Source organism: Sporothrix brasiliensis, assembly GCF_000820605.1.
Source record: "Sporothrix brasiliensis 5110 chromosome Unknown Cont20, whole genome shotgun sequence".
NCBI lineage: Eukaryota > Fungi > Ascomycota > Sordariomycetes > Ophiostomatales > Ophiostomataceae > Sporothrix > Sporothrix brasiliensis.
Genome location: NW_024467139.1, coordinates 4,644,308 through 4,662,609, shown reverse-complemented (window position 1 = coordinate 4,662,609; position 18,302 = coordinate 4,644,308). Strand labels below are relative to the sequence as shown.

At 53.5% G+C, this 18,302-nt stretch overlaps 6 protein-coding genes and 2 non-coding genes across 8 annotated transcripts; 5 read left to right on the top strand and 3 right to left on the bottom strand.

The window, feature by feature from the left end:
• Positions 1 to 367: 367 nt before the first annotated feature.
• On the bottom strand, positions 368 to 1,529 carry SPBR_07445 (uncharacterized protein; the record flags this gene model as incomplete). Its single annotated transcript, XM_040765699.1, has 2 exons — positions 368 to 1,239; positions 1,304 to 1,529. The coding sequence occupies 2 exons, from the start codon at positions 1,527 to 1,529 to the stop codon at positions 368 to 370; spliced, it is 1,098 nt and encodes a 365-aa protein (XP_040617218.1).
• Positions 1,530 to 5,944: 4,415 nt separating this feature from the next.
• SPBR_07522 (RTA1 like protein) lies at positions 5,945 to 7,028 on the bottom strand (the record flags this gene model as incomplete). Its single annotated transcript, XM_040765776.1, has 2 exons — positions 5,945 to 6,795; positions 6,857 to 7,028. 2 exons carry the CDS (start codon positions 7,026 to 7,028, stop codon positions 5,945 to 5,947), a joined length of 1,023 nt encoding a protein of 340 aa, XP_040617217.1.
• Positions 7,029 to 8,466: 1,438 nt separating this feature from the next.
• SPBR_06831 (uncharacterized protein) lies at positions 8,467 to 10,543 on the top strand (the record flags this gene model as incomplete). The annotated part of the gene is made up of 3 exons (XM_040765087.1): positions 8,467 to 8,513; positions 8,620 to 8,638; positions 8,936 to 10,543. 3 exons carry the CDS (start codon positions 8,467 to 8,469, stop codon positions 10,541 to 10,543), a joined length of 1,674 nt encoding a protein of 557 aa, XP_040617216.1.
• A 235-nt stretch (positions 10,544 to 10,778) lies between these two features.
• SPBR_09539 lies at positions 10,779 to 10,860 on the top strand. The gene has a single exon. It is a non-coding gene; the product is annotated as a tRNA-Leu (tRNA).
• Positions 10,861 to 11,045: 185 nt separating this feature from the next.
• On the bottom strand, positions 11,046 to 11,127 carry SPBR_09535. The gene has a single exon. It is a non-coding gene; the product is annotated as a tRNA-Leu (tRNA).
• Positions 11,128 to 11,712: 585 nt separating this feature from the next.
• SPBR_07674 (uncharacterized protein) lies at positions 11,713 to 12,612 on the top strand (the record flags this gene model as incomplete). Its single annotated transcript, XM_040765928.1, has 1 exon — positions 11,713 to 12,612. One exon carries the CDS (start codon positions 11,713 to 11,715, stop codon positions 12,610 to 12,612), a length of 900 nt encoding a protein of 299 aa, XP_040617215.1.
• A 1,149-nt stretch (positions 12,613 to 13,761) lies between these two features.
• On the top strand, positions 13,762 to 15,336 carry SPBR_07124 (uncharacterized protein; the record flags this gene model as incomplete). Its single annotated transcript, XM_040765378.1, has 3 exons — positions 13,762 to 13,769; positions 13,844 to 14,624; positions 14,746 to 15,336. The coding sequence occupies 3 exons, from the start codon at positions 13,762 to 13,764 to the stop codon at positions 15,334 to 15,336; spliced, it is 1,380 nt and encodes a 459-aa protein (XP_040617214.1).
• A 1,568-nt stretch (positions 15,337 to 16,904) lies between these two features.
• Positions 16,905 to 17,735, top strand: SPBR_07737 (uncharacterized protein; the record flags this gene model as incomplete). The annotated part of the gene is made up of 2 exons (XM_040765991.1): positions 16,905 to 16,981; positions 17,042 to 17,735. The coding sequence occupies 2 exons, from the start codon at positions 16,905 to 16,907 to the stop codon at positions 17,733 to 17,735; spliced, it is 771 nt and encodes a 256-aa protein (XP_040617213.1).
• Between the last annotated feature and the right edge of the window lie 567 nt (positions 17,736 to 18,302).

The window sequence follows — 18,302 nt, the reverse complement described above, 5'->3', positions numbered from 1 at the left end:
GGAAGTGGTCGCAAACAAATGTGGGCGTAGCGTCCCAATTTAACAATACAAGATTAGAAGAAATGCCGTCATTTCAATTGTTTTTTTTCTGGTGGGACTTTCGTGGTCAGAAGGCATCGCATCGCGCGCAACGCAAGCTCGCAGGATCGTGATCAAATCAAAGATAGGGCCTCGAATGGCTCACAAAACTCGCAGGACTCGCAGGAAGTCGGGAAGACGGTATCAAGTTACGTCGAGAAGAGCGTTCCCCAGTTGGAACCCGTGGCTAAAATGACCGAAGAAACCCCATCCCCCGTCAAGTCAGCGAGAAGGACGAACGGCGCGACAAGGACAAATGAAATGATATTCCAAAAGCACCGTCGGCCGCTTAGATGTTCTCAATCACCCGGGCGTTGACGGCGGACTGGAAACCGTGGTTCTGACCTGCGAATTCAGAAAAGTGCGACGGCTCGCCGGTCTCGCCGCTGTTGGCGGGCTGCAGGGCGGCGTCGAAGGCGGGCGAGCCAGGCATGGTCTGGTTGGTAGCGGGCAAGAAGATGACCTTGCTGTTAGCGGACTTGGCCATGGCCTGCATGGCCTCGAGGTAGCGGATCTGCATGGCAGGCGCAGACGACAAGATGTCGGCGGCCTGCCGCATGAGCTTGGCGGACTCGACCTCAGCTTTGGCGGCAATGATCTTGGATTCACCGAGACGGGTGCTCTGGGCGGCCATGGAAAGCGACTCTTGCAGCTCCTGGCTGAAAATAATGTCCTTGATAAGCATGCTCTCGACCTGGACACCCCAGCCGGCGGCGACGTCCTCGATGATCTCGCCAATAGACTGGGCGATCTCCTCGCGACGCTCAATGACGTCCTGCAGGACGCGGGCACCGACGACGTGGCGCAGGGTGGTCTGCGTGCGCTCAATAAGGGCCTGGCGAACGTTGGCAATGCCGAAGGCGGCCTTGTGGGGGCTGACAATGTGGTAGTAGATGACCGAGGTCAGGTGGACGGTGACATTGTCCTTGGTCATGCAGACCTGCTTAGGGACCTCGACGATCTGAATCTTGACGTCGACCTGGATCAGGCGCTCGCTCAAGGGATTGATCTTGACCAGGCCGGGGTCAACAGCCTTGTAGAAGCGGCCAAACTTGGTGACGAGGCCGACATTACCCTGGCCGACGCTCTTGTATGGGTTGGGGCAGCAGATGCAGCAAGGGACGGCACCGAGGGTACCGATGCAGGAGCCGAGGGAGTTGACTGTAATGGTTTGTCAGCACGTTGTCGACAGTGATGCGCGGTGAGGGGGACAGGAAACGCGTACTCATAGACCCATACCAGCCGGCCGGGTTGTGGTCGTCACCGACAATGGAGGCGTAGCTCTTCTGTAGGTCTTCTTTGCGAGGCGGGACGACGGCCATGTTGGCCTGGGGACGGAAGCCGACTTCGGCAGTGGGCTTGCCCGCGTGAGAACCGTTGCTGCTGCCAGCATCGGCGTAGGCACCGGCGGCTCTGCTGGCAGATCCAGCACTAACTGCAGAAGCGCTCATGTTGATGGTGTGGACGTGGTAGGACAAGCACGACGTCGAGGCAAAAAAAGCGAAATAGAGGTTCTTTTGCGATGACGACGGACGCGACGAGCCGAGCAAATGGATTATCGAGAAAGATTGCTTGTAATCTGTTATTGTTGGTATATTTGGGTATCAAAGGCGAAGCAGTGGGGTGGGGATAACTAGACAGATGGCGATGAAACAGAAAAGAAGGAGTAAGGTTCTCCCCGGAGAAAACGAAACGAGGATCACAAGCTCTTTATATAATTGGCAAGGGAAGGAGGAGCACAAGACAGGAATGGGGAAAGAACAAACGAATGTGGGTGCGCCGAGCATCCTTGAGGTCCTGCTATGTTGGTCGCGCTTTCCCAAGAGGCCATAGAGCTGTAGTGTGGTGGCTCGGTGGTTGCTTCGAGCCGTGGCTCAGAGTGCCTGAGAGAGTGCCTAGCGCCTACCGTTGCAGGGTCCGTTTTGTTGATCACCACAGAGCCCCGTAGAAGGAAGGGGCGACGAGGCCAAGGACCCAAGGAAGGTAGGACACGCCGGTTGTCTTGGGGCGTGTCTTACTGCCAACCTTCCTGCCCGCCAAGGGATGCGGCCGTAGTTCGTTCTGGCTGTGCAACGGGCGGTGTTGCCCTGGCACGGTGCTGTGGACAGTGTTGTGGACGGTGCTCTGTGCCCGTCATTTGAGACTCCAGCAAAACACTCTCCTGGGGCACACTCTGCGCTCTTTGTGGGAACAGAGGACGCTTTGGGGCGCAGGGATACAAAGGACAGGAGTCGGCACCTGTCTCATGTCGAGCGTGGGCTTTGTTGCGATGGGAGGTGGAGCGCCCCGGGCGCATTTGCACAGTGCGGGAGCACTTGTGTGCTGTGTTGCTCTCTAACTTGCTTACTTTGCCGCGTTCCGTTGCTGCTCCCCCTTCGCGTATTCACAGATACGGGTGAATATTATTCTTTACATTAGATGGCAGAGGTACGCCCTGTCCGGAGAGTGCCGTTGTGTTGTCAATGTACGTCTCATTAAGAACATCCCTTGACGTTTTACTACGAGTGACTCGGCGTCTCTTTTGGGAAGCCCAGATACGTTCCTCTAGAACTCTGTCGAGCTTCCGAACTTACTTGAAGAGGTGGCGTGACAGTTGCAAGTCCTCCCAGATGCTGGTCGCCATGACGTTTGTTTTCACATCGCAAAGGCAGTGCGGCGAACCAAAATATTGCACGGTGTGAGCATGAGACCAGGAGACGCAGGGGACCCGCTAAAACCGGGGTACAGATACCTTTTTCCGCGACAGGGACAGTTGGCGTCCCAAGAAAGTCGCCTCTTCACAGCCTTCAGAACTCTCTTACTCTGTCTTTTGTTGTCGTGTCTTACGACGTAGCCAGGCTCTTTAACGACTTACTTACAGAATGCTGCCAGGCCCAAACAAGCTCACAAGCTCGACCGATAACAAACGCGTCCGTCTTGACTGGTGCTGCGGAGGTTTGTCTCCACGGATCGACGTCAGGTGCACATTGCACTTTTTCTCAAGAACAATATGTCCAGCGCCGTATCTGCACGTCTGCTAAAAGATGAGCTAGCGCACGGCTGCATGGCCAGCCGTTTGGAGGCACTACTATCTGTTCAACGACCACAATGATTTCGTTGGGCGTCTGCAGGGAAACGTCGCCTGCAGACACCCACCCTCTTTTTTCTTCCTCCTTTAGGATGACGATAGTCGGCACTCGGATGAACCCAACGAGCCAACCTATTAGGGAGAGGGAATGAGTCAAAGGTTAAGACGAAATATTCAAGAGGGGCGGAGAAAGGGAAAAGCAATCCAAGAAGCAACAGGGCCAGGGCGACCAATCTTTTGTTTTCGGAAGATGTGCAATCCGACTGCCATCATCGGTATCCCTGCTGGCTCTCTTCCGCCATGAGGAATCAAGGTGAAGGTAATCGTCGCAGAGCCTGTAGGCGAAGGGGCACGGGGAAAGGGGCCACTACCCCCTGCACAAAGTGTATCATGATACCCAAAACGGGAGCTGTTCGCGCACAGACCGAAACGTTTTGTGCGGTTCTCTGCCCCGACTTTTGACACTGAGACCTCAATCGCTCAGCGATATTGTTGTCGTCCGCAGTAGAAAACGCTTATGTGCCGAACTTCCGCGTTGGGGGGACAGCTGCTTAGCCTTCTGCTAGTTTGCTTTCTTTTCGAGCTTGCACTTGGATGCCCTTTTTCCTCTGTATGTCGCTCACATCTGTTGCACTGCCACTTCCAGAAGGCGAATAGAAGGAAGCGGGGCCGAGGATAGCAGGACGGGTTCGCGTCGACGAAGGTTGCGAAGTATCCGAGCTGTCGTGGTGCGTAGCACAATGAAAGACAGCTGGGGGCGATCAGAGTCGATGTTCATGACGGGACAAAAAGGCTTGGCACAAAATTGTCTGGGGTGCGCTGTGGGGCGAACACGGCAGACAAAAGCGCCGGTGCAATACGAAATACGGGTGGAAAGAGCGACGGAGCGACAGGTTGCTGGATCCACATCGACGTCGTTGCGGCCATTGAGCTTCATGTTTGGACGTCGAGCGTGAAAGACGAGATACTTTATCTATTTGCTTGCACGCCGATGGTCGTATTTGGAAACCGAGACAGATGCACCTTCGTTGCCCAGCATCGAACTTCATAGACTCGCCCACGGGCATAATTCTTGTTTTTGGGCTGATTTGAGGCGTCGCTCAGTCCTTCAGTTGCACCGTTTAATCCCCACCCGGCTTTTTCGAGTGTGGCTTTGTCGAGGGGGTGATCACGTTTTCCTACATTTCGGCTTGCTCGCACCTGTTCGGGTATCGGATTGCCCAGCTTCCTGAGCTCATTGGGAACATCTGCCTGCACGTTGAACTGTTGTCACATTGCCCAGTTAGAGAGCACAGCCATGTCGGTTGCCCCTTCCTCGAATCGTATGCTCCGTACTTGCCCGACTACGTCGTATTGACCAATTTGATTTGCCCGGTTCAATCCCTAAAGAAGCCGTGGAGGACCAACTTCTCTCGTCATCATTTTCTTCCCAGACATTGCCCGACAAAAGCTCAGGCTCGACAGGATGCTGCGCTCGACCTGCTCCTGCTCCCGACCGATCATCCGCCCCCCCTGGTCCAATTGAGTGCCGATCCTGGGGCTTGACAGTCCGTTTGAACCTCTTGTGGGACACAATTTGAGGTGCCCTGTCAGCCTGTGTAGCTACTGTACCTTTGACGCCTCAGGGGCTTTTCGGTGGGAAGGATGAGACAGTGACGGCATTGTTTCGTTGCGCACTGTATATTGTGCTACAGAGCACGTTTAACGCTCAGCACGCTAGCCAAGATGCCCAATACAGAAGTACCGCAGCAACAAGTAAATCCACTACAAAGTATGTACGACAGGCCCCAAGAACTAAACTCTGGGGTATGAGGGTAAGATATGTCACAGTGATTCACAGCTCTAGCGGTCCGTTGTCAGCCTGCTGACTTTACCAGCCGGTCAGGCCAATTATGGATCTTTTCATCTAAGTTGTTGATCGAGTTTTTGCCTGCACAGCCTCGTCCCACAGCAAACTATGACCACCTGACTCCACTCAAATATGAATTCCGTTGCATCTCCGGTGCTTCACCTCGCACATAGCCTGTCGTCCGTCGCGCCCCCGTGTGCCGGGCAGCCGAAGTACCGACGCCCGACTGGCCGGGGAATAGGAATTGGAACCAGCAAAAAAGGTTCGCGTGCAGACGGACTTGAGCGGACAAGTTCGCAAACGTATCTGACGCAACTGCCAACTTGTAGCAGAGGCGGCGTCTTGGCTGACGTCGGGACAGCTTTTGGCGGTCCTCGTCGACGAAAGGATCTGATCTTACGCGGTGATATTGTACTCTTTCGCCCAAATCTACAGATGTCCACATGAAAGTCGTAAAGTTTCTCAAATTGAGGACTAGCTTCATGTTCATGGCACAACGATGTTCGACTAAATTTGGGATGCTGCCCAGTCAAGAAGTCTCCTGCCCAAATGCCAAGTGAATCAATACAAAGCCAATGAGGCTCATGGCGACTCTACTTTATCATGCCAGCTACCGTGCTATCGTGTGTGAACCATCGCGAACCATCGCGCTCATCATCGGCCTCACTCTCGAGCTGCTGAAGACGAATTACATTGCGCGGCTGTTGTTGGTCCTCCCTGCTATTTGGGGGGCGGTCTCGTACGCGAGCATTGTCGCAGCATGGAGCTTAATCAATGTTCCGGGATTTAAACAATCTGTATATCTGAATGTAATCTATGATGACTCTATCGTTGTCTGGTCTATGTGTAAAATATTAGGTGTGCCAATTTTGCACTTGTTTATAACACCCTTTTGCGAAGATTCGTGTTAGTTCTTCTCCACCTGTCTCTCAAGACTGCCCAGAACTCCGTCAACGCCTGTGCTTGATTAGACTCCAGACCTTGGCCGGCCAAAACCAGTCCTTGAGCTGGAAGCCTCTGCTTTCGTCGTCCTTGTACCGCAAACCCGGGTCAGAATTGCCAGTGGCATTACCCTCGGGATGGAACGTCGTCTCCATCCCCGTCAGCTCCATCATCGACTCCCGCTGGTCGCGTCCGTCTTCGATCGATGCTGACCTCGATGCCAACGCGGATGCCGGAACCGGTCGTACACCGTGCGGGTACAGCGTGCTTGGGTGCCACACGAAAAACACGAGCATCACTGCCAGCATCAGCGACGCATCAAAAGCATACACCGGCCACTCGTGCACCTGCAGGAACCCGTCGGTGCCCATCGAAAACTCCACCACACGGTACAGGTTGCGCGCCAGCACCGCCAGCGATGTGAGGTACAGCATGTAGAGACACGACTGCCAGGGGAGGTCCGTGTTGCGTCGCTCTCGGCTGGCGTGGAACCGCTTGTGGAACACCACGCAGCACACCATAAAGCCAATGAAGCCCAGCACCTGCAAGATCAGCCCCGTCACGATGATGTAGCTGCCAATCTTCGCCGTCTTTGTCTTGGCCAGCAGTCCACCGCCGTTGGACTGTACCGACAGGAACGAAAAGTCAAGAAACACAAAGAGGTGCGTCGTCCACCGTGGCCGAATCAGCGAAAATTGCCCGCCGTGCACTGCCCGTACAATGCGCGAGTAGACCATGTAGAGAGTCGCGGCAAAGAAGATGGGCGCCAGCAGCAAGAAGAGCGACTGCAGCAGGTACGGAGCAAGGGAGCCGGTAGCGTTGTATGCGCCGGCTCGACAGGCATAACCGATGACTTCGACTGAAATACACATTAGGATTCGGTGCAAGGTACACAGCTCGAGGAAAGGGAAAAGACAAACAAAAACTGCCAATGACAAACGGCGTGCAGAACCACATCTTCTTGGCCACCATCTTCCACAGATGGGCAAGCGTGACGACCAAAAAGACGCCCGTGAAGACTATCGACAGTGTGAGACTGGGAATGTACTTCCACAGATAAACGTCGTCCACGTATGGCTCGAGAGTCGGCATCGTGAGGGAAGAAAGAAATGGTAGTCGAAAGAGGAAAGTGGTGGGTAGATATCTAATCGAGAAAAATGAACCGAGAAAAATGAATCAAATACGACGCGAGAAGATAATCCAAGGAAAGAGGTAAGGCGTGTAGAATTTAGGATAGTATCAAAAGACAACCGACGAATCTTAACCTACAAGACGACGACGGCCGACCATAAATATCATCGCCAAGCCTCTGAGGGAGAGGCATTGCCCTTGCTTGGAGGAGGCATGGTTTGAAAAGTTCCGTGAATGCAACTGCGTAGGATGAATGTGAAGAAACAAAATAAACAGTCTGGACAAAAAGATTAGTACCAAGGTGAATACGCCGTATTTGTTTACGTCGTAGATCACGTCGAAGCGGTACAGAATACAGATAAAGACCCTCTCCCTCGTCGAGCTTACCCGATCGCCCTTACCGGATTGTTTACTTTCTAGGCAACGACATAAAGTCTCGTCTCAGGCCACTCGAACGCGTATCCGAAGATTGCACTGCCCGGCGGCCGTTCTGCATACTTCCCGAGAACGCAATCTCACGATCCCTCTAAATGGCTATTTGGGTGCTTTTGTTGCGCGAGGCTCGGGCCCGTGTTAGTCGTGGAAGTGGGGCCATGCTGTCCCGCCATGTGGAGTCCCCGTTAAAGGAACGGGGACTGGGACCGTACACGCGTATTAGCTAATACGAGATGACGACAACATCGGCCACTAGTAATGAGCTCCTTCCAACTTTTCACTCTTTCCCGCAAGGCGACGGGAATACAACAGACAATGGGCGTGAAGGATCCACAGACCAGGGGCAAGTGTCCTTCAACATTCATGGAAGGAGCCACAGGGCGACAGATGCCTGCCCAAAATGGCAACAGTCACGTACAGTGACTTGACGATCCTTTGGCTTTCTCGTCCAGTCTCTTCATTCTTACCATTTTGCTCAGCGCACCCTCTCAAGGTGGAAGAAGCTTAATGTTGCTTCCACCTTGACACGTCTCTAATGTATGGACGACGTCAGCTATTCCAAAACCCTAGACCAGACTGCCAAGAAAAAAAGATGACCCGAACGGTCGAGCTGTCAACAGTCGAGACACTCTCGTTCGCATTATAAAGCCCCAAATTAGCGACCATTTTTTACCACCATCCTACACCTCATCTCGTCTTTCCTCCCGTCCCGCGTATCACGTAAAACGCGTATTCGGTCCCAGTACGCCCAAAGGAGAGCGAGATTGTGCCTTGTCTTACCGTCACCTTTGCAGCCTCACCCCCCCTCCTTTTTCTTCTGTTTTGACTCCATCGCAGGCTTCCGTTTATCACCTTTTCGTCTGCTACGATATAACTCGCCGTCTGTGAAACGGAACGCCAACCTCGTTCCGTGCTTTCTACCCCCTCAATTAGCTTCTAGTCACGCAAGCGCACCCCCACGGCTATGCTTCGTCGGCGCCACAAGAAGTCGCGTGCTGGCTGCTTAGAATGGTATGTCCTTCTCCATCTCTCTGACTGCGGGACGGTTATGTGGCGGCCTCTCGTTTCCGTCTCTCCCATACCTTCTCTTCGCATTACTAACAACCGCAAAATATAGCAAGCGTCGACATGTCAAGGTAAGGGAAACAGGCTCTCAGACCCCGTTATGGAGATGAACCCCTAGTCCGTATAGTCTCGATCGAGACGGCACGTCCAGTCAGATGCCGTTCGTGCAGGAAATAAGATTATGCATGAGCGGGGATGATGTGACATTTGTTACTGTTTTATTACTTTATTGGTGATTATAAGCGTATGGCATGGGTCACTAACAGAAAGACGGCCAGTGTGACGAACGCCGTCCTGTCTGCTCGCTCTGCAGTGTGTCCGAACGAGCGTGCACGTTCCCCACACTCCCTCCATCTGTATCCGAACAGGCGTCTGCAGACACTTCCCTGAATGCCTCCCAGGGCACATCGCCTCCGCCAGGCGCGTCTGCTGCCTCGAGTGCACCAACGTCGGTTGTTACGCCTGCACTCCCCGTGTTCCCTTCTCAGTCCACGGGCAGTCCCAACGCCAGCGGAGACGGCGGCGACCCGCTTCTCCTCATCGACGATGCCGATGGGGCAATCAACGTCAGCCATGCCGAGCTTATCGTGCACCTCATGACTGATGAAGACATCCAGAGCTTGGCTGCGAATCCCAACAACCTGTCGAGCGGCATGGTTCTCGGTCTTCGCGCTGGGATCCGCACGCCGTATCTCCTGTATGCCATGCTTGCGTTCTCGGCGCGGCATCTCGCCTACCTGGCGAACAACAGCAGCGACATCAAACACACCACGCCGCCCCAGTCTCAGTCGTGGCATACTCAAGAGCAGTGGACGCCAGAGCAGGCCTCGCAACCCTCGGTGCCGTCGTCCGTTCCGTGGATACCGTCCCAACCGTTGGTGTCGACGAACCCATCTTCGCTATCCATGCCCTCCTCGTCGTCGCCCTCGTCGATGTCTTCTCCGTCACTAAGCACAGCAGCCTCGCCTGTGCCGCCACCGTCACAGTACTCGCTACCGTCGTCGCTGCCGCCGCTCTCGTTCTCGTCGACGCCCCCCTACGTGACCCAGTCGCCTACCGCTGCCGCCCGCTATAAGCGTCAGTCCGTCCTCCTGCAAACCCGCGCCATCTCGCTTTTCAACACCGCCTGGCGCGCCAGTCATGGCGTCTTCGACCGCTCCAACTGCGTGCCCATGCTTCTCTTCTCGTCCATCCTAGGCCACCACCTGTTTGCCGACTCACTCGCCAGCCGCCACGACTCTCTGGACAAATTTCTCGAGGACTATGTTCAGTGCGCCCAGCTGCAGCAGGGTGTTTCCGCCATTGCCATGACCACCTGGCCGCTCTTGCTACAGTCTGAATTTGCGCCCATCCTGCAGTGGAGTGCTCGCTTCACAAGCCGCAAGGGCCGTGGACACGACTGCGCGCAGCTGCTGACACTCGTCAACAGAGCCCCCGAAGACCGGCTCAGCGCGTCCGCAAAGAATGCTTGCCACTTGGCAATCCGTCTACTCCAGGTTGGCTTCGACGTGCTGTACTTACCGGCACCCAAGAGCCCAAAAACCTCGTCCACACACAGTACCAGCCAAAACGGCAGTACCGATGCCGATACCATGGATATGGATGATACGGCAGAACGTCCGGTCGGCGAAGGTGCCGAAAATGCCGACAGCCACGACAACGACGGCGACGAAGAAGAAAAATCGGATGAAGACAAGAATGAACACTTGTACCGTCACAAAATGATTTTGCTTTGGGCGCTCATTATGCCCAAGGAATTTTCCGACTTGCTTGCGGCCAAGAACCCCGAGTCCCTCGTCATCTTGGCCTACTACGCTTGTCTTCTCAATCACGGCCGCCACCTGTGGCAGGTTGGTGACGCTGGTGAGTACATTATGGGCCTCATCAGCGACTACATGGACCCCGTCTGGGACGAGTGGCTAGAGGAGCCAAGGCGCCGCTTGGCAACGGATGTTGTGCAAGGGCCGACGCCGTGAATCAGAGAGTCATCCCTAATTTTGTGCCTTAATATATGCTTATAGAATATGATTAAAACTTTTTTTTTTTTTTTTCCCATGGCATACCAAAATGTTCACTAGTCTCTGGTTGACCTTGCTCTGCACCGTCTTTCCTGCATGTTAATGATTAGATTAGTGGCGTGCGGCCTCGTTATTTTACGGCACTTTGTGAGATTTATATATTGAACTAAGACACTGAGAATTTAACTTAATAGGCAAGATGGCCGAGTTGGTTATGGCGTAGGATTAAGGTTCCTATGGAGCAATCCGCGTGGGTTCAAGTCCCACTCTTGTCACTATTTTTTGGTCTTTTACTAGGTTTTATTTATCAGATATCGATGAAAGATTTGGATTACTTATATTTCCTCTTTTTTTTTTTCCAAGAAAATAAAAATTAAAAAAGAGAACAGAAATAAGACCGAAAATAATTTTAAACGTTAATTGAAAAAGGAAAAGAAAAAAAGAAACAGAAACAAAATAATGACAAGAGTGGGACTTGAACCCACGCGGATTGCTCCATAGGAACCTTAATCCTACGCCATAACCAACTCGGCCATCTTGCCTGGATCCTTGCTGGGAACGCCAAGTATCACGAGTTATACGGACAACAAGGCACGTCAGATACCATTGCCGATATGATCAGAAAGACGATGGCAAAGACGAGTGCCACTGTTTGTATATCCTCAAGCTGCTGTTTTTTTCGATTACCTTCGATATGTGTGACTCCCAGGCATCCAATGTTACCTAGCGAGAGGCATCGCATGCTTGCCGCCAATACCACCGTAAAGCCCTCAGTGCGACATACGGAAAGGTTATTTGTTCTCTTGGCGCCCACGAGTCTTGACGACAGGGGGGTGGCGGCGTGAAGAAAACGAAGGCATAACGAGCAAAAGACCTGCCATGCACATGGCAATGCCTGAAGGCACTCAACCAGATTTTGCATTACGGCAAGGACGTGAAACCATACAGGCCTTTGCCGATTAGGCTCCGAGAAGCCGATGCGACAGCTCTCGGGTAGCTGCTGCCTCGCACATAAAGTGAGTTTCTCCAAGACTCCAGCGGAAGGCTGTCGGCCGCCGTTTATCCCCCAACATACATTCCCATTCTTGGCTCTCGTACTTTTTCGTTGGACAGTTCAGCCGCGCAAAATGCCGCCCAAGACCGAAAGCGAGATGGCCGAGCGCCGTACGCGCTATCTGGAGGCGGTCCCCGAGGATCGTGACAACCAGGTCGCCAAGCTGCTCCAGACCTACAGTCACATCCCCGCCGACAAAGTTACGCCGCATCTCCACGCCATACGCGACCGTGCATGGGCCGTATTTCCGTACACGTGCATCGGTTCCTGGCGTTTCCTGGACCTCTACTTCACCAAGCTGCCTGTGTATGCATCCGTCGTGGAGCGGCTCCGGGACGGTGGCGACCGCTTGCTCGATGCAGGCTGCTGTTTTGGTTACATGCTGCGCCAGCTTGCGGCCGACGGTGCCCCGACGGCCAACCTCGTCGGCTCGGACCTCGAGCAGCTGTTTATCGATCTCGGGTTCGATCTGTTCCGTGACCGCGACACATTCAAAGGCACCTTCGTCGCGGCCGACATGCTTGAGGATGATGAGGCAGGCGCAGGCCAAAAGGAGCTAACCGCCCTTGACGGCACTCTTGACGTGGTACACGCCGCCAGCTTCTTCCACATATTCAGCTGGGAAGACCAGGTGCGACTGGGCGAGCGCGTGGTGCGCTTCTTCCGGCCTGCGGACAAGACCAAGGCGACCAACTCGGGTCAACCGCGGCTGTTGTTTGGGCGACAGGTCGGCAACATTGCGCCCGTCGACCGTGCTACACTGGCAGCGCGCGGCGAGTACAGGTTCCACCACAACCCGGCGACGCTACAGCAGCTGTGGGACGAGATCGGCGAGCGCACCAAGACCAAGTGGCGTGTGGAGGCGGAACTTGTTCCGGAGGCGCGGCCTGAGAAGCGGCAGCCGGCGACGGATGGGGCCAAGAAAAAGGAGGACCACTACATGATCCGTTTTGCCATTTACCAGGAGGAATAGTAAGTGGTAGGAGAAGAAAGTAGGTGCGTTGAAAGGACGGAGAGGGCTCGCAGAAGCTCGTACAGGGCTAGAACGAGATAGAAATTTGTGCACAGTGTTAAAGTACCACTTGCCGGTTTCTGAACCCTCCACAGAGCCCAGCTGTAAAATTCGTTCAGGAGTTTGCAATAAAACAAAAAGAAAAGATAAAAACGTGTCGACAACTGGCAATCGATTGAGCACAGATCGAGAGGTGCAACATTTTGCGACGGCCAAGCTGGGTCTGACCACACGTTGAAACTTGGCAGTCTCGGCACGTCCGGCGTGAAACCATCCAACCCTATCTCTGCTTCCCCCCTAGATGATTGAAAAGGCCAGTTCGTTCTGTGTATTTCTTTTTCCAAAACCTTTACCAAGTACGGTTGGTGCGAACACGGCCGTTTCATCAACGGCGAAATAAAGACCTGTTGCCCTCCGACAGTGGCAATTGCGCTGTACTTGAGGCGTAGGGGAAGTTTAGTATACCCCTTACCCACAGACGTCCAACCCCAATGTGCTTACGAGTCATGATCATGAACCACTCGCCCAGTCATCTGATATCAGTGGCCGATGCCTCGTCCTACCTTTCTTGGCAGGACAATCCCGTCTACTGTTGCTTGAGTTGATTAATAGAAGTCGCCACGCTGGTTTGTCTCAGCGCGGTACGTCGCTGGGCGTAAGGAAAGCATAGTCCGACAGTTTGTAAGAGAGAGACACAAGGCCAAGTAAATAAATAAAGTAGCCAAGAGAGCGACAAGAGTCCAAATAGTGGGGACGGAATAAGAAGACGCAGAGTTTCCTAAGACGGCAAGATGCCCCCGTAGGTGCTCTTGCCATTCGCGTGCCTACCCTTTTTGGGCTTTTCGTTCTTGGACTTTTCCTTCTCCCAACTTTATAAAGTAAAACAAAAGCAAAAGAGACTGAGAAGTCCAACAATGTTGCCCGAGATAAAAACAAAAACAGGAGCAGGCCTTCGGCCACTTTGGCTGTTGCTACTTCTCGCGACCGCACATCCGGGCGACACAGTCGATACGGCGGCAGCCGGCTTTCGATATGTTCACCATGCGGACTCTTTGCTGGCTTTCTGTCCACGATCGGTCCTGAATCAAAGTGGCCTCGTCACACCAGTTGATGCCTCTGTGTGTCAGCCGGTGTCTTCGTCACCTTCATCATCCACGTCGTCCTCGTCATGTGCGTCATATGCAGCATCCAGGTCTACAGAGTCGACACCGCTGTTGAACAACAGCGGTGCACGCCGACAGGAGACAGACAAGGAGGAACAGCACCAGGTCGGTCAGCTTCAATATCACCAGACTGGCCAAATTGACCAGATTCCTGTAGCTCTCGGTCATGACGGCGGTAACACACAGGCCACTTGCTCGGTGGTTCCAGCGCCGTGGGTCAAAGGCAACTGCCGACGGGGCAATCTACCAGAGAAGCAAATTACCAAAGACACAAAAACAGGAGAAGACGATGCCGAGTACTGCGTCTACACACACCCATCATTTAGCCAGGGGATGGGTCTCTCGGTCATCACCACCGCGAGCCGGCTCGGCGCCATGGCCACTCGGCCTGTGTTTGGGGGAAGCGAAGAGACGCTTCCTGCAAGCAAGGGGCCGACGCCCAACGGCGCAGACTGGCCACCCGACGGCGATTCTGTCACTGTGCCCGCCTGGAGTGAGCAGAACGTGCCAGGCAAGGACGTGGGTCTCGTGGCCACACGGCCCATCCGCCGTGGTGAACGTATCATGGCACGTACGCCTGCTGTCATGATTGACGGAGCCGCGATAGATGCACTGCCAGTCGCTCCATTTGCAAGTCTACTTGAGGGTGCCGCCTCTGGCCTTCCAGAACCGCATCGCGCGCAGTTCTTCAACCTGTCTACGAACTCCGGCTTCGATGTGCAAGACGCAAACGAGAACGAGGCCTACCAGATCTTTGTGACCAACGCATTTCGAACGGGCATTGCCGACGGCGAGCCGGATCTGCACACTGTGTTCCGTGATGGTAACTGTCACTCTTTGTTTCTTCTGTTTGACCTTGTTCGTCGCACAGCACACAATGACTAACACAGCACACAACGGCACAGTGTCACGTCTTAATCACGGGTGCCAGCCCAACTGTGCCTACTTCTTCGACCCGGTTACTCTGTCACACAGCGTTTATGCTGTCGTCGACATCATGCAGGGCGAGGAGCTGACCGTCGCCTACATCGATCCGATACAAGTGCGGGCCGACCGCCAGACCAAACTTCACCGCCATTGGGGATTCGGCTGCACATGTGCGAGATGTACGTTACCGCCGCACCGCTTGGCCGAGTCCGACGACCGCGTCCGCTCTATCCAGGCGTTATTGACGTCCCTGGACAACTACAGTTTGCTGATGCCGGATGGCGTGAGCGCCAACATCGCCAACGTGACGGTGGGCCCGTCGGCCGGCGAACTGCTGGTTCTATTGTTTGAGCTTGAGGGTCTACATGGCCGCATGCACGAGGCCGAGTACCGTTTGGCCCTCGAATGGAACGGTGTCGGCGATGCCCTGCGCGCCACGCAAGCTGCTCGCCGCTGCCTCGACCATGGTCTGCTGGTGCGCGGGGCCAAACAGGTCTTTTTGACCAACATGCGGGATCTGATCACCGACCCGACTGCCCATTGGAGCTGGAAATTTCGACTGGGAAAGGGAGCCGCTGCAAAAGAGGACGAGTAGGAGGGAAGAAAGAGAGAGGGAGGCGTCAACGAACGGGAGACGGCAACAAGGACGCAGTGGTATGGGTTTGCTTGAGAGAAGCGAGACCGTATATTGTGACGTTGCTCGACTTGAACACGAGGTTGGCCAGGATGTGCCTCAAATCACACTCCCCATGTGTACAATTCTGGCTCAAAAATGTGGCCGAAACTTTGTCTCGCGTTATCTTCTGTCTCGGTTTATCTTCCAATTTGTATCTTACAAACAGTCTTGGGTGGCTCCCTCTGCGTTTGCGGTTGTGGTTTTAGTGTTGCCAATTCCAGATGTGTATATCTCGGTTCGAGTCTTTCGTGCAAGTACATACGGTTTTATTTTGAATCTACTTTGTTCCTCTTCCTCCTTGCTTTGCCTCTGCTCGATTTTTATTGTTCCCGCATAGTATTGTGACACAAGTTGATTCATGAATACTTTGTCAAAAAGAACACACAAAATTAATCTAGGTGGCGGGAAAGCGTCTCCAGCAGCCCAATGAACACAGGAAAAGGATCAATGAACACCAGGAGCCCTGGTGACACAATAGCAAGGCATAATAGGGAACAAGATTGGCATTTGAACACACAAACGAGGCGCGTTACCTCTCTCTGGTGGTGCCAAATTTCGGTAGTCTGCATGTCTTTGTTTATGCTGCTCTTGTCCTGCCCCCTTTCTACTCTGATTCTCTGTTGCATCTCTTTTCTGTGCCAGATGACAAGTCGAGCGCGACTCGTCACCAAATTACAAGGCGTTGTCGAGTGGCTGGTCCGCTGCAGGGAAGAACAGGGGCATCAATATAAAACCAGGTTACAGGCAGACAAAAACAGGAGTATGTCCGCACCCAGATTACTGGTTTCACGATAAGTGATTTGTGAACGTAGACAAGGTAACCTGCATCTATTCTTTTTTTTCTCCTTGGGAAGCTTGAGATACGGTGGGAGGCACTGCGACGGGTAACAAAATCACTGTGGGGCATACTGAGAGAGGTTCAAGACAAGGTAAACGTTTGTCTGCAAAGATAAAAGTCCAAAACAGTGGACATTAAAAAAACATATGCCCGAACTCTTACAACAGCACGCCAAGGTACAACAACATAAGAGGTACTCACTAAAAGCAACCATTCTCTCTCTTTTTTTTATTTCCTCTTCGTTGCGTCTTCATTTGGGCACCGTTCCTGTCCCCGGATCGTCAGTGGTTCCGTCTTTCCCTGACTGCTCTACCGTCTCTCTGGTTACCTATACACAGTGACCACTTGCGCCTACCGTCCCTCTCCTAACTGATATATAAAGAGCGTGAACCAGCATCTTACAAGCGAGAGAGCTTACCTTTCTTGTCCTTCACCACCTCTTCCAAGTCGCTCTTTTACTTTGGCCGCTTCTCCTCGTCCTTCTCCATATCCAACTTGTTTCTCCCTTTTGCCACTCGCTGAAGTTCGTTCACTCTATACTCCCATATCCGTGCTTGCACATAATTTTTAATTATAATCCCCGGTGGAGAGTCCCCTGAAGAAAATAAAATAAAAAATAAGTATATCAACACCAAGAACTGTCAAAGCCATGAAATCTGTTCTTATGATGGCCCTCGGCCTGATGGCCACAGCAGTCAATGGCCAGTCGTATGCCTACTCGGAGACGTAAGTTTTTCTCTCTCGACGTACTTTACTTGTCGGATTCAGCCACTCACATTCGTTTAGCTCCCAGTACGGCGTCCAGCATACACCTCCATTGTCGACTTCGGCCGCCGGCCCGACCCTGGCAAGCAGCTACAGTTACACGGCCCACCCCTACCCGACAGTTCTGCCGTCTACTTTGTCCCCGTTGTCATCGGTTACCTGCTCTGAGACGCAGTCGGTGCGGCCGGTGCAGTCTACCTCGGAGTCCCTCCAGACGTCACCATCCACATATCTGCCGCCGCCAACGACGTCCTCGACGACCTCTGAGTCGTTGACCTCATCCTCTGTGTGGCAGCCCCCTCCGTATGGCTCCGCCGGCACGTCTGCACCTTCGTCGGTGCCTGGCTCGGTGTCTTCGTCGGCCCAGGCCACTTACGGCACCAGCCCGCCGCCTGTGTACTCCACCAACTGTGTGCATTCGTCGTACGCTTGGAACACTACTGCCGCGGCTAGAAGTGTTGCCAGCAGCGTCACAGGCAGCACCACCACCACAACGGACTGCCCGCCGACCTCTGTCACCTCGACGGGGAGTACCATTGGCACGACGACACTGCCTCCCTATGGCGGCAGTGGCGGTGGCAACAGAAACGGCGATGGTGCCGAAACATCGTCATCCAGCCCCGTATTCTCTGGCCAGGCCACAGGCGCCAACCGCAGCTGTACCTTGGCGATCCTGCTCATGGCCCTGGCCTGTGGTGCTTCTTTCTTGATGTGAGGGAAGGAGAGTTGTAGGTATGGACGGAGGAAGGGTTTCAACTTAGCAGGGTTTCTGATATGGGACTTCATAGTTCGTTTTGGTCTTTTCTCTTCTGTCTGTTCGTGTTTCGCTCTCTTTGGTTCCCTGCAGTTTCCTCCTTCGCTCCCTCCTATTCAAAATTCAAAACCCCGACCTCTCTGTCTCTTTGTCGCATAGCGGTAGTTATCAAAACGAATTTAAAATGCAATAATACTGTACTACAGGTGTTCAACTTAATGGCGTTTGTTATCCGTTGAAATGTAGTTAACAAGACGCAAGCTGTGTTCGTAGAACATGAATGTATGGCCGGGACGTAAATCTTGAGGAGGTCAAGTGGGAGTAAATAACTGGCTTTGTACCTGTACACCTAAATAGTGTGTAGTAGTACTTTTCAATGCCCCACCAATCTAAATCGGTCCTCCAAGTCGCGTCGTCAGTCGCGTCTTTTTGCAGAAGAATGTCACCTGTCTAACCGACAACGTCTCAATCGACAGTATTGCCCGACCTCATCACAACACGCAACAAGGCCAGGCGATGCAGTCCTTC